The sequence below is a fragment of the Carcharodon carcharias genome, chromosome 1 (genome assembly GCF_017639515.1).
Source record: "Carcharodon carcharias isolate sCarCar2 chromosome 1, sCarCar2.pri, whole genome shotgun sequence".
Taxonomy (NCBI): Eukaryota; Metazoa; Chordata; class Chondrichthyes; order Lamniformes; family Lamnidae; genus Carcharodon; species Carcharodon carcharias.
The window spans coordinates 62,038,260-62,052,704 of NC_054467.1; the positions used below are offsets into that span (position 1 = coordinate 62,038,260).

The 14,445-nt window shown below is 42.2% G+C and overlaps 1 protein-coding gene across 3 annotated transcripts in view; it reads right to left on the reverse strand.

Moving 5' to 3' along the window:
• Positions 1-14,445, reverse strand: part of smad1 (SMAD family member 1) — a 149,881-nt gene that overhangs the window by 50,575 nt on the left and 84,861 nt on the right. For 2 of the 3 annotated variants that reach the window (XM_041200117.1, XM_041200126.1), the window contains one exon: positions 70-321. The exons of the other annotated variant lie outside the window; for it this stretch is intronic. In XM_041200117.1, the coding sequence (XP_041056051.1) occupies positions 70-321 (252 nt within the window). The remainder of the gene's footprint in view (positions 1-69; positions 322-14,445) is intronic. 3 annotated transcript variants of the gene reach the window in all.

Below are 14,445 nucleotides of genomic sequence, written 5' to 3' on the forward strand. Positions count from 1 at the left end.
TCTAATTTGGGTAGTTAATATAACTATGAAGGCTAATATATGTTGTAGTAGAGTAGAATATATTCTTACCTGGCATCTGAAATGGGCTGCTTGGTCCAGAGCTTGCTGGAGAATGAGGATATGTACTGCTACCTGGGGAGCTGGGATAACTTCTGTTGGGAGAGTTAGGGAATGGGTGGGTGTTTGGTTGCTGAAAGGAAACTGGAAAGGCAGCATTTTGTGGCATAGGAGGATCATTATGTCCCAAATTACGAAACTGTGCAAGTAGGCTATGTTGTGGGTTAAATTCACTGTGCCTTGGAACCAACACTGGAGGAAGAACTGGAACAAAAGAGAAGGCAAAAAATTTAAAAATGCTCTACAACACCACCCATTTAAAACTGCTTTGCTGGTTAGCAAATAAAAACTTATAAATGCAGAGCATAAACAAATGGTATCTCTCAGAGATATATACATATATTAACATTACTGAAAACAAGACATGCTATCAAAGCTTCTCGTCTTGCACTCATCAGGGCAGCTCGCAAGAAATTACCAACGGTAAAAGGGAACAACAATGTGTACTGCACGAGGGGAGTGTACCGATTGATTGGTGGAGGCATTGTCATGGAGAATGCAGCATGGATCAGTTAACTGCCCAGCTCTGTTCAAATTCAAACCAGGCAGGTCAACTAACTGGTCAAAACATTGCCCTGGGGAATGAACCCACATAGGGCCCCGTCCACTGCGGACAAAAGGAACATGCCCACACGCTGTGCCTTTTTCAACTAAACAAAGGCTTGGGGAACAGTCATTCCCTGATTCATTCCCCAGGGCAATGCCTTAATCAGGGTTGACCTGCCCAGGTTGAATGTGAACAAAGCTGGGCAGTTAACTCTTCCATACTGCATTCTCCATGGTAACATCTCCACTAGAGTCCATTTGCCAACTACTCGGCACTCTCTTCTCATGCAATATAAATTGTTGTTCTCCTTTACTGTTCGTAATTTCTTGTGAGCTGTCCTGATAAGTCCAAAACGAAAAGCTTTGATAGCATGTCTCTTTTTCAGCAATACTCAAGGTCCTGTACCACCAAATGACTATTTATATATTTTAGAATCTACCATGGAGTTAATACATATACAACAACGATCTTCACTCCCACTCTCTAGAAACTGGTAGTCCCTTTTAGAGCTTGAATGGAACCAGACAAATAACAGCCTGGGTATATAGAAGACAGAGATTTGCATTTATATAGCATTGCTGCAAAGACAGAGTTTGTTGTCGAAGATTTTCACCTTGCACTCATCAGAATAAACGCAAGAATGGCAAAAATCACAACCATTTACAACCAATTACCACAGAAGAAAAGGAACACTGATTGGTTGGCAAGTCGACTCTGATGGATCGAGGTGTTGCAATGTAGAAAACAATGGGGATCTAACTCCCCATGCTTCTTAGCAATTCAAAAAAGGCACAGGGCTTGAAATTAACCGTTTTGTTCACAAAGAATGAGTCCCTGCATATGAATGTATGCTGCTTCTAGCAAGCATAAATGAGCTCGACTGATTCTCTTGACATGGGTGTTAACGTGGCTATTAGTACACTCAGGATTGTTCAGCAATTGCTGCCCAATCGTAGAATCACATCTAACTGTTAAGACCAGGTGAAGAGGAGTGAACTGGCTCCCCTCTATTCAGCCTCCTTTGTTGGTCACAAGAAAGGTTTAAGCTTCTTTTTCACGAGGATATGCCTTTTCCAAACCAGAATATATTTAACCATTTATGCAGTGAGCAGTAAGGAGCTAATCCAACAAGGTTTTCTTGAGTTAAAGAAAGAGCAAATTTATTAATCACTAAACCCGAGAGAAAAAAAAAATAAAAACACAATGTCTGTTTTCTTATTAATTCATGGGAAATGGGAGTTGCTGGCTAGGCAACATTTATTGCCCATTCCTAAATGCCCTTGAGAAAATGGTGGTGAGCTGCCTTCTTGAATAGCTGCAGTCCAATGTGGTGTAGGTACATCCACAGTGCTGTGAGGGAGGGAGTTCCAGGGTTTTGACCCAGCAACAGTGAAGGAACGGTGATATATTTCTAAGTCAGGATGATGAGCGGCTTGGAGGGGAGCTTCCAGGTGGTGGTGTTCCCATGTGTCTGCTGCCCTTGTCTTTCTAGGTGATAGTGGTCATGGATTTGGAAGGTGCTGTCTAAGGAGGCTTGATGAGTTCCTGCAACACATCTTGTAGATGGTACACAATGCTGACACTATTCGTCAGGGTGGAGGGAGTGAATGTTTGTGGATGGGGTGTCAATCAAGCAGGCTGCATTGTCCTGGATGGTGTCTTGAGTGTTGTGGGAGCTGCACTTATCCAGGCAAATGGAGAATATTACATCACACTACTGATTTGTGCCTTGTAGGTGGTGGATGGGCTTTTGGGAGTCAGGTGGTGAGTAACTCACTGCAGGGTTCCTAGCCACTGACCTACTTTTGTCATTAACCACAAGCCATATTTATATGCCTAGTCCAGTTCCGTTTCTGGTTAATGGCAACCCCCAGGATAGTGGGGATTCAGCAATGGTAATGCCATTGAATGTCAAGGGGCAATGGCTAGATTCTCTCTTATTGGAGTTGGTCATTGCCTGGCACTTGTGTGACACAAATGTTACTTGCCACTTGTCAGTCCAAACCTGGATACTTTCCACATCTTGCTGCGTTTGGGCATGGACTATTTGAGCACACGAGGATTCACAAATGGTGAAAATTGCACAATCAGCCACCATCCCCACTTCTGACCTTAAATGGAAGGAAGGTCATTGATGAAGCAGCTTAAGTTGGCTGGGTATAGGGCACTATCCTGAGGAACTTCTTCAGTGATGTCCTGTAGTTGAAATGACTGACCTCCGCCAACCACAACCATCTTCCTTTGTATTAAGTATGACTCCTACCGGCAGATAGTTCCTCTTCCGATCCCCATTAATTCCAGTTTTGCTAGGGCTACCTGATGCCACACTTGGTCAAATGTTGCTTTGATGTCAAGGGCAGACACACTCGCCCCACCTCGGGAGTTCAGCTCTTTGAACCAAGGCTGTAATGAGATAAGAAGCTGAGTGACTCTAGCGGAACCCAAACTGAGCGTCAGTGAGCAGTTTATTGCTAAGCAAATGTCGCTTGATTGCACTAGTTGATGACTCCTTCCATCACTTTACTCACGAGCGAGGGTAGACCGATGGGGCTGTAATTGGCCAGGTTGGATTTGTCCTTTGTGTGTACAGAACACGCCTGGGCAATTTTCCACATTTTTGGGTAGATGCCAGAGTTGTAGCTGTACTGGAACAGTTTGGTTAGGGGCACGGCAAGTTCTGGAGCATAAGTACTATGCCCTCTGGAAATCTAAGAACAGTACATCCAACTGTTCCCCTTTATCCACAGCACATGTGACTCCATCAAAGATCTCCAATAAATTGGTTAAACATGAAAGGTTTCCCTTTCACAAAGCCATGTTGACTCTGCCTGATTATCTTGAATTTTTCTAAGTGCCCTGCTATGACATCTTAGATAATAGGGAAAATGTTAGAAGCTATGACAGATGTTAGGTTAACTGGCCTGCAATTTCCTGCTGACATGCCCTCCTGCACTCTGCGTTGAACCAGGGTTGATTCCTCACTTGGTGGTAATGGTAGAGTGGGGGATATGCTGGGCCATGAGGTTACAGATTGTGGTTAATGACATTTCTGCTGCTGATGGCCCACGGTGCCTCATGGATGTCCAGTCTTGAGTTGCTAGATGTGTTTGAAATCTATCCCATTTAGTAGGGTAGTAGTGCCACACAACACAATAGAGGGTATCCTCAATGTGAAGACGGGCCTTCATCTCCACAAAGGCTGTGTGGTGGTCACTCTTACCAATACTGTCATGGGCAGATGCTTGTGTGGCAGGCAGGTTGGTGAGGATGAGGTCAAGTATGTCTTCCCCTCATCACCTGCCGCAGACCTAGTCTAGCAGCTATGTCCTTTAGGACTCAGCCAGCTTGGTCAGTAGTGGTGCTACCGAGCTACTCTTGGTGATGGGCATTGAAGTCCCCCACCCAAAGTGCAACCCCCCCACCCCCCTCAGTGCTTTCTCTGAGTGGTGTTCAACATGGACTAGCACTGATTGATCAGCTGACAGGGGCAATATGTGGTAATCAGCGGGTGGTTTCCTTGTCCAAGTTTGCCATGACCTTTCATGGGATCCGGTGTTGATATTGAGGACACCCAGGACAACTCCCTCCCGACTATATATCACTGTGCTGCCACCTCTGCTGAGTCTGTCCTGTGGTGTGACAGGACATGCCCAGTGATGGTGATGGTGGTGTCTGGGACATGTTTTGTAAGGTATGATTCCATGAGTATTACTACAGCGAGCTGTTGCTTGACTAGTCTGTGAGACAGCTCTCCGAGTTTTGGCACAAGGCCTCGGATATTAGTAAGGAGGAGTATGCAGGGTCAACAGTTTCCAGTGCCTAGGTTGGTGCTGAGTGGTCCATCCAGTTTCATTCCTTATTGACTTGTTTTTAGCAGTTCAATACAATTGAGTGGCTTGCTAGGCCATTTCCGGGGGCATTTAAGAGTCAACCACATTACTGCAGATCTGGAGTCACATATAGGCCAGACCAGATGAGGACAGCAGATTTCCTTTCCTAAAGGACATTAGTGAACCAGATGGGTTTTTATGACAATCAATATAGTTTCATGGTCAACACCAGACTTTTAGTTCCAGACATCTTTATTGAATTCAAATTCCACCATTTGCTGGGTCTTCAGAGCATTACCCTGGGTCTGGACTACTACGACATCGCCTCTCCCTCTCACGCACACAGGTATCAGAAATAAGGGAAGTTTAAGAGTCCAATAAAAATAAGTTAAAAGAATATACTGTTAAGTGCCCTTTGATTGTCCTTGAGGCGTAGGTTTTTAAACATTGCGGCCGATTTGGATTAGCTGGTTTCGTGGATGCAATCTGATGTAGATGATGTTGCAATTATTACGAGATCTCGTTTTCCTTCTGAACCGGGTGATACACTTGTTCCAAGAAAGAGAGGGAGAGTGAGCTTTCAACCTGTCCCTTCTGCTGAAATCTCTCTTGCAATCCTCTCTGCAGTGGCTGCAACATAGTCTGTTATACTTCACCCACTGGGTATTTCCAAGGGCCTTTGGTTGGGTCTATCTGTGGCAGCCATTGTTTCAACATTCGCCACTTTGCACTTTAATGTCTTTTCCTTAGGCACTGACCAGTTTCGTTGGGTCTCCGAATTATCAGAAATATCACTCTCAAACAAGTCTCGTTTGCTTTTTCACCTTGGAGGGTGACCATACATTTTTAAGTAGTTTGTTCTGTCTTATTTCAAATTGGAAAATTTCCAGTCAGTTGGAATTTGATAAGTTATATTTCTAGAAACAACGGAGCATAGCCTTGTGACACAGTAAACATTCTGCTTTGCATTTTATAAGCGCAGGCTGATTGAATGTGTTTTACTCTGCATATTACGAACAGCCGAAGGAACATGTTTTTTGTTGTGATCAGCTAGTTGTTGGGAGGTACTGCCCGTGCACCTGGCATCACACTGGCACTAGAACTCATACATGATGTCACTCAATTGTGTTGTCGGCAGAACGATTTTTCTTGGACTGATGGTAGCATCCTATTAGTGGAAAATACTACTCACAATGACACTGCATAGTATCAGAGTGAAATGGCTTATTTAACCCACTGTTAAAATTTTTGAGATACTTTGCCTTTCCAGGGTAATTTAAGGTAGACTAGGCACATTTTTATATACAGTAAAATCCTGATGAGTCAAATCCCAGGGGGTCCACCCACAAATTCATGCTAAGCGGAGTTTCGTGGTCGCTGAGGCCCCATTCCCACATGAATGCGCCTCTATGTAACCTGAGAGGCCTACAAACGCCGTCAATGTCAAAAACAACAGATTCAAATGCCAAATAAAAACACAGTAAATCGGTAAGTGTGTGAAGTCTTTATTCAATTTGTTCACACCATACAATGGCCTGACCTTATAAAAGGTCAGAGCATTGAAAAATGTCAGGAGTTAGCTCTGCTAAGCTCTTTTTCTGCTTAGCACGCTGTCTTTGGACATGCGTGATATAGTCCACCATGAGATCAATTCAGTCAAACATGCTATTAGTATTTTCGTGCTGCAGCACGAAATCTTAAGGCATCTCTACGGCCTCGGCTATGTAAACAGGCAGGCAACCTCTGATTGACAACACTTAACTTTCTCAAGTTTAGTCATATTCAGAGTCTTTGCACATCATTTCACAAGAAGATCTAGATGTCAAAATATGGCTTGCCCAGTGCTTCATGATTGTGCATTCCTATGGTCCAACTCCTCTCTGATTGGTCAGCATGTTCACGTGACAAGCTTAGACAGAGTAGTGATACCCGCCCTCCTATATGGCTCAGACTATGTACAGCACGCACCTCAAAACTCTGTAGAAGTACCACCAGTGCTGCCTCCGCAAGATCCTGTAAATCCATTGGCAGGATAGGTGCACCAACATCAGTGTTCTCGTTCAGGCCAACATCCCCAGCATTGAAACACTGACCAGCTCAATCAGCTCCATTGGACAGGCCATATTGTCCACATGCCTGTCACGGGGCTCCCGAAACAAACACTTTACTCGGAGCTTTGACATTACAAGTGAGCCTCAGGAGGGCAGAGGAAACATTTCAAGGGCACCCTCAAAACTTCCTTGAAAGTGTGCAACATCTCCACCAACATCTGGGAATCCCTGGCCCAAGACAGCCCAAAGTGGAGGGAAAACATCCGGGAAGGAGCTGAACTCAAGTCTCATTGTCAAGGGCTAGGTGAAGCCAAGCATCAACAGCAAAAAGAACTCGAAGAAACCCGGGCACTTCACCTACCTGTTCCCCATACCACCATCTGCCACACCTGTAACAGGTCACACATTGGACTCTTCAGTCACCTGAGAACTCATTTTTAGTGTGGAAGCAAGTCATCCTCGACCCTGAGGGACTGCCTAAGATGATGACAAGTTCGGCTAATCCGGAGTTACCAGTGTGGAATTTTGGCTTATTACGGGCACCACTCTATAGGATCTGCTATTCTGCCTGCGGCAACGGTTGACAACTTTGACATAACTGGAATTTCGTGTCATCTAAGTTTGACTCATCATGATTTCACTGCAGTGCCTCTCTTGAGTACAAGAAAACCCAAAGATGTTTATAGATGATATAACATTGTCTGATGCAAAGTTTAAGTTCCTGTCCCTTCTTTCCCTACCCCATACATATGAACTACAACTACCTTTAGCTACAACTGTCTTGTGGATCCAAGACTGACGAGTCAAAAATAAAGCAGTGTTTGAGATATCTACATAATCTGTGGTTATAAAAGGAGAAAAACAAGCTTTCTGAACAATAAAGCAGCATTTTCACTCAGCACAAGAATAGGAAGCGTACAAGCGTTGCAAGGAGACAGCATTCCATCCATATGGCTGTCCACGAGGCATTATTCCAGTGGATTTTTTAAGTAGGCACACAAAGTATGCCAGTGACCCAGTGATTCTCTGCCAGCAATTGTATCACACAAGGCGACCAATGGGTGAATGGGGCAGAAGCAACACAATCTAATTTCATGAGGCTATTGATCTCAGGACAGTGGATTGTGGGACCAATCTCAATGGAAGCCATAGGATTTGATTTCAGAATTAAAAGTCCAGTGGTCTTCTAGGGAGGGTGGAATTAAAGCTTGATCATGTTTTTCGGTCTCAGGTGGGTTCTTTGGGAGATCGCAAGAGACCCCACTTCCCTTCTGGGCCTGGATTTGAAACGAACGTCATTAATAAAATGGAACACTGTAGGAAAGTTGCACTAAGCTTCAATTGCAATTCTTCTAATGGGCTTCTTAGGAGAATTTTTTTCATTTTGAAAATTACTTTGGTTCACTTGTTGTATAAACTGAAAGGTACTATTGCATATGGTATTCCTAAGTAAAGCACATTATTCAACCTTTGCTTTCACAACAATTACCTCATCCAAAGAATTTACTATTTTCCCAGAGTCCCTCCATGTCATGCACCATCATTAGCTGACAGGGCAGGTAGCTTGTTTACAAACATCCCACAAAAGGAAAAAATGAAAACCAGGCAGAGGGAGGGCAACCTGAAAGGCCCATCTCCCTATCCCTCACCAAACTCTTATACTGTAGGAGTCAAATGGTTTAGAATTCAATATTAACAGAAATTCTTTTATTCAACTGTCAGTTTTACAGGATACATGTGTACACAATGAAGTACCAGAGTCATTCAAAAAAAGTTGATGTCATTGTGTGCCCATGTACAAAAACAGGATGCTTTTTAATCTTCGGCTGAATGAAAAAGCTGACTGTCCACAGTTACAAATATCCTTCATTCTCTGCTTGACAGGACAGGATTCCAAATTACCTATGACTGCATTCATTACTCAGTAAATCTGTGTCATCCTTTCCCTAAATCTACAACAGAATCTTGATATTAACTAATCAAGCTGATGCTCATCTCACCTACTGCAACCAGTCTGTTATTTCTTTATCACAGACAGTCAGAAAAATCAATATGGAGTCTGTGCAAAAAACAGCAGCTAAAGTAATAAAATATCAATACAAAAATTAGTATGAGAGTGGATGAGTAATGCTGATTAATGATGCTGCTCTGCACTCCTATCAGCAATAGACTGTCAGGCCCCAAATCAACCTTCCTCCCTTTATTCATATCATTAATATATTTTAAACTGATAAGACATGTGCATATCATACAAGGAAACCAAGTTTCATATCTTCAGAGGCAATGTGAAATTAAGAGAGAAAATACATGCTCATTAATACATATTAAATGGACTAAATAGTGGGTTAGCATACATCTTTCCCTAATGAGCCTGTAGTACGAATCCCAGACTGATATGAAATTCACCACTGAATTACTGTAGAAGCTGGGTAACATTTTTGGTATTGGGTACAAATTTGAATTTTTTCAGTAGAAAACTGAAAAAAAGTAGAAAGCTGAACGGTAAATTAATTTCCAGCTTCTAATTAGACTTAATCTTACACAAATTACCGACATTACCATGGATTCCAGTAATGCAATTGCAAATCGGTTTCCAAACTGAAGGAAATGCTCTTCATGCATTGTCTATCAATGCAGTAACATGCTGATTCTGGGCACCGCAACTGAAGAAGCAGATATTGGCCCTGGAGGTGGGGTGGGGAGGATATAATTGAGGTATTTAAGATGATTCAAAGATTTAATAGACCTTCACTATCTATCCTATTTCCTCTGGAGGGTAGTCCAGAACAAGGGGGCATAATCTTAGTGGGGGCTCCTGATGAGTGCAAGCTGCACACAAAAGCCCACTAAAAATCTGCAGACAGCTGTATGCGTAATGACTGGTGAACACCCTTCATCCATCACTGACCGCAAAATTCGGGATACTGCGGTCCTGTATTTTGTCACATTTTCCTTAGTATTAACTTAATCGCCACTTTGGTATCATCCGTAAAATTCGATGTTGCACTTCTGATTCCAGAGTCCAAATCATTCATGTAAAATGACAAAGTGGTCCCAGCACTTACATATTATTTGCACCCATCTGTCTCGGGAGATGATGGATTGTGCCCGGGGCGTACACCACTTCTGTATTGAACATCATCCCCTATGGCTGTAGAGGCTGATTCGTGAGTGGCAATACCTTCCAAAGCTGGCAGAGATGAATAGCATTAGCCTGAGAAAGGATCCCTGCACCCTGATGTACTTCAATATTCGGCACTCTGTCTTCCTAAGAGATGTCCAATATTTGTCTGAGGCAGCAGAAGTGGAAGCTGTTCAGCCACTTTTCTTGGCTTGCATAAGTTGCCCATGTTTAACAATCTTAAAGGAGGGTGCTGGTACACACTGAGCTTTGTATTCTTAGTTAGTTTGCTTTTGGTCCACACTCAACTTTGACATGACAGCTGCAGCCATGGCAATCCTGGTGCTGATTTCTTCATCAAAGGACAGATTGCTGGTAATTTTTGATCCAAAGTATGAGAAGCTGTCAACGACTTTCAGTGTGTGGTTCCCAATGTTGATGAAAGGTGGAGTCTCTATGTCCTGGTCCCTGCCCTGATCCCGGTGAAAAATGACCACTCACCTTCTGCTACTTTAAGTACCTTTAACACTCATATTGCTTGCTAATTTCAGGCAGTTTACTATGTAATCTACTATTTGTCTCCCGATTCCATGTAAGAACACAAGAACATAAGAATATAAGAAATAGGAGTAGGCCATTCAATGAGATCATGGCTGATCATCTACCTTAATACCATTTTCCTGCATTATCTCCATATTCCTTGATATGTTTAATATGTAGAAGCCTATCAATCTCAGTCTTGAACATACTCAACAACTGAACCTCCACGGCTCTCTGGGAGAGAATTTCAAACATTCACCACCCTCGTGAGTAAAGAAATTCCTCATCTCAGTCCTAAATAGACTGCCCCTCATTCTGAGACTATGTCCCCTGGTTCTAGAAACCACCCTCCACCATCCTTTCTGTATCTACCCTGTCAAGCCCTGCAAGAATTATGAATGTTTGAATATAATCTCTCATCCTTCTAAACTCCAGAGAATAAAGGCCCAGTCTGTTTAATCTTTCCTCATAGGAAAATCCCTCCACCCCAGGAATTAATTTGGTCAACCTTCGTTGCACTCTCTCCATGGCAAGTATATCTTTCCTTAGGTAAGACAACCAAAGCTGCACTCCAGGCGTGGTCTCACAAAGGCTCCATATACATGCAGTAAGACATCTTTACTCAAATCTTCGTGCAATAAAAGCCAACATATCATTTACCTTCCTAATTGCTTTCTGCACCTGCATGTTAGCTTTTAGAGGCTCATGATTAAGTACACTTAAGTCCCTTTTCAATCTCAACGTTTCCATCTCTCACCATTTAAGAAATACTCTGCATTTCTGTTTTTCCTTCCAAAGTAGTTAACCTCACATTTCTCCACACTGTATAACATCTGCCAAATTTCTGCCCACTCACTCAGCCTCTCTAAATCCCCAAAGTGTCTTTGCATCTTTCCCACAATTCTCACTTCGAACTAGTATGGTGCCATCTGCAAACTTGGAAGAATTACATTTAATCCCCACATCCAAATCATTGATATAGATTGTGAAAAGCTGGGATCCAAGCACTGATCCTTGCAGTATCCCACTAGTCTCAGCCTGCCAACCTGAAAATGGCCCATTAATTCCTACTCTCTATTTTCTGTCCATCAACGAGTTCTCAATCCATGCCTGTATATTACCCTCAGTCCCACATGCTCTAATTTTGTTTATTAGCCTCTTGTGTGGGACCATATCAAAAACTTCCTGAAAATCTAAATATAACACACCCTTATCTATTAAGCTAATTACATCCTCAAAAAACTCGTAACAAGTTTGTTAAACGTGATTTTCCTTTCATAAATCCATGTTGACTCTGCCTAATCCTACCCTTATTTTCTAAGTGTCCTATTATCACTTCCTTATTATAGATTCTAGCATTTTCCCTACAACTGATGTTAGGATGATAGGCTGTTTTCGTATCTCTCTTTTGCCCTATTAAGGCTGTGGTTCCCCATTTTCTCTCTCTCCCTCCTTGCTTAACTAGTGGGGTTACATTTGACACCTTCCAATCTGCAGAAACAATTCCAGAGTTTATAGAATCTTAAAAGATGACCACCAATGTATCTACTAACTCGACAGTCACCTCTTTCAACACACTGGGATATAGATCATCACGTCCAAAGGATTTATCTACTTAAGTCCCATTAATTTCTCTAGCACTTTTTTCTAGCTATATCAGTATATCTTGCAGTTCCTTGTTTACAGTATATCTTGCAGTTCCTTGTTTACATCAGTCCTTTGATTCACCATTATTTCTGGGAGCTTTTCAAGAACTTTCCTTCGTGAAGACAGACACAAAGTATCTGCTCAGTTTCGCTGCCATTTAGTTATTTTCCATTATAAATTCTCCTGCCTCCACTTGTAATGGACCCATAATTGTTTTTGCTCATTTTTTCCTTTTTACATACCTATAGAAGCTTTTTCAGCTTATTTGTGTGTTTCTGGCTCGTTTACTCACATATTCTATTTTCCCTTTCTTAATTTTTTTCTAGGCTCTCCTTTGCAGAATTATAAAATGTTCTCAATCCTCATTTTACCATTTTTTTTGGCAACTCTATATGCCTCTTCCTTCGATATAATACAATCCTTGAATTCTTTTTTTAGCCACGGTTACAGCATTTTCCTTGTTGGGTTTTTGCGCATTAAAGGAATGTATTTTTGTTGCAAATCATGTATTAATTTTTTAAATACTTGCCATTGCCTGTCTACCATCATAACTTTTAATGTAGTTGCCCAAGCCACCATAGCCAACTTGCTTCTCACAGCTTCATAGTTTCCTTTGTTTCGATTTAAGATCTTAATATCTGATTGAACTACATCACTTTCAAAGTTAACACAAAATTCTATTATATTATGGTCACTCTTTCCTAAAGGCTCCTTTACAACAAATCATTAATTAGCCCTTTCTCATTCCACAATACTAGATCCAAAATAGCCCGTTCCCTAGTTGGTCACTCAACATACTACTCGAGGAAACCATCTCACATAAATTCCAAGAATTCATTCCCCATAACATTAATACTAATTAGGTTTACCCAGTCTATATGTAGATTGAAATCCCCCAATGATTACTGTATTACCCTTGTTAGACATACCTTTAATTTCTTGATTTGTACTGTGATTTACATTACCATTGCTGTCTGGTGGCCTATAAACAACTCCCACCAATGTTTTCTGCCTCTTGCAGTTTCTTAGCTCCACCCAAACTGACTCTACATCTTGATCTTTAGAACTGTCATCGCTCACTATAGTACTAATACCCCCTTCAATTAACAGAGCTAGTCCACCACCTTTTCCCAGCTTTCTGTCCTTCCTGAATGTTACATGCCCTTGGATATTCAGGTCTCAGCTTTGGTTTCCTTGTAGCCACGTCTCTGTACGTTTGAATTTCTATTTGAGCTGACAATACATCTGTTCTATTACAAATGCTGCAGGCATTCAGATACAGAGCCCTTAATTCAGTTTTTTTTTACTGCTTTTGTAAATTCTGGCCCTAATTGCTGGCACACTCTTAAATTTGCAATCACTGTTCCGTTCTGCTGTACTCTGATTATCATTACCTTTATTGTTACCTTGATCTATTTTCCTTTAATTTACTCAACCTTCCCCAACATGATCCCTTCTCACCACTATTTAGTTTAAAGCCCTTTCTACTCCCCTAACAATACAACTCACTAGACAGCACAGTTCAGGTGAAATCCATTCCAACAGTACAACCCCTCACTTTCCCCAGTGCTGTTGTCGGTGCCCCTTAATCCAGAACACACTTCTCCCACACCAGTCTTTGAGCCAGGCATTCATCTCTCTAATCTTATTTACACAATTTGCATGTGGCTCAGGTAACAATTACGAGATTATTACCTTTGAGGTTCTGTTTTCTAATTTAGTGCCAAGTTCCTCCTACTTCCTACGCAGAACCTCTTTCCTAATCTTACGTATGTCGTTGGTACCTACATCGACCTCGAGGACTGGATTCTCCCCCTGCCACTGCAAGTTCCTCTCTAGCCCTGTGTAGATGTCCCAAACCCTGGCACCGGGCAGGCAACACAGCCTTCTGGACTAAAAACAAAAACAGAATTACCTGGAAAAACTCAGCAGGTCTGGCAGCATCGGCGGAGAAGAAAAGAGTTGACGTTTCGAGTCCTCATGACCCTTCGACAGAACTTGAGTGAGTCCAAGAAAGGGGTGAAATATAAGCTGGTTTAAGGTGTGTGTGTGTGTGTGTGTGTGTAGGGTGGACGAGGTGGGGGGGGGTGGAGAGAGAGAAGTGGAGGGGGTTGGTGTGGTTGTAGGGACAAACAAGCAGTAATAGAAGCAGACCATCAAAAGATGTCACAAACAACAGAACAAAAGAACACATAGGTGTTGGTGATATTATCTAAACGAATGTGCTAATTAAGAATGGATGGTAGGGCACTCAAGGTATAGCTCTAGTGGGGGTGGGGGGAGCATAAAAGATTTAAAAATATTTAAAAATAATGGAAATAGGTGGGAAAAGAAAAATCTATATAATTTATTGGAAAAAAACAAAAGGAAGGGGGAAACAGAAAGGGGGTGGGGATGGAGGAGGGAGCTCAAGACCTAAAGTTGTTGAATTCAATATTCAGTCCGGAAGGCTGTAAAGTGCCTAGTTGGAAGATGAGGTGTTGTTCCTCCAGTTTGCGTTGGGCTTCACTGGAACAATGCAGCAAGCCAAGGACAGACATGTGGGCAAGAGAGCAGGGTGGAATGTTAAAATGGCAAGCGACAGGGAGGTTT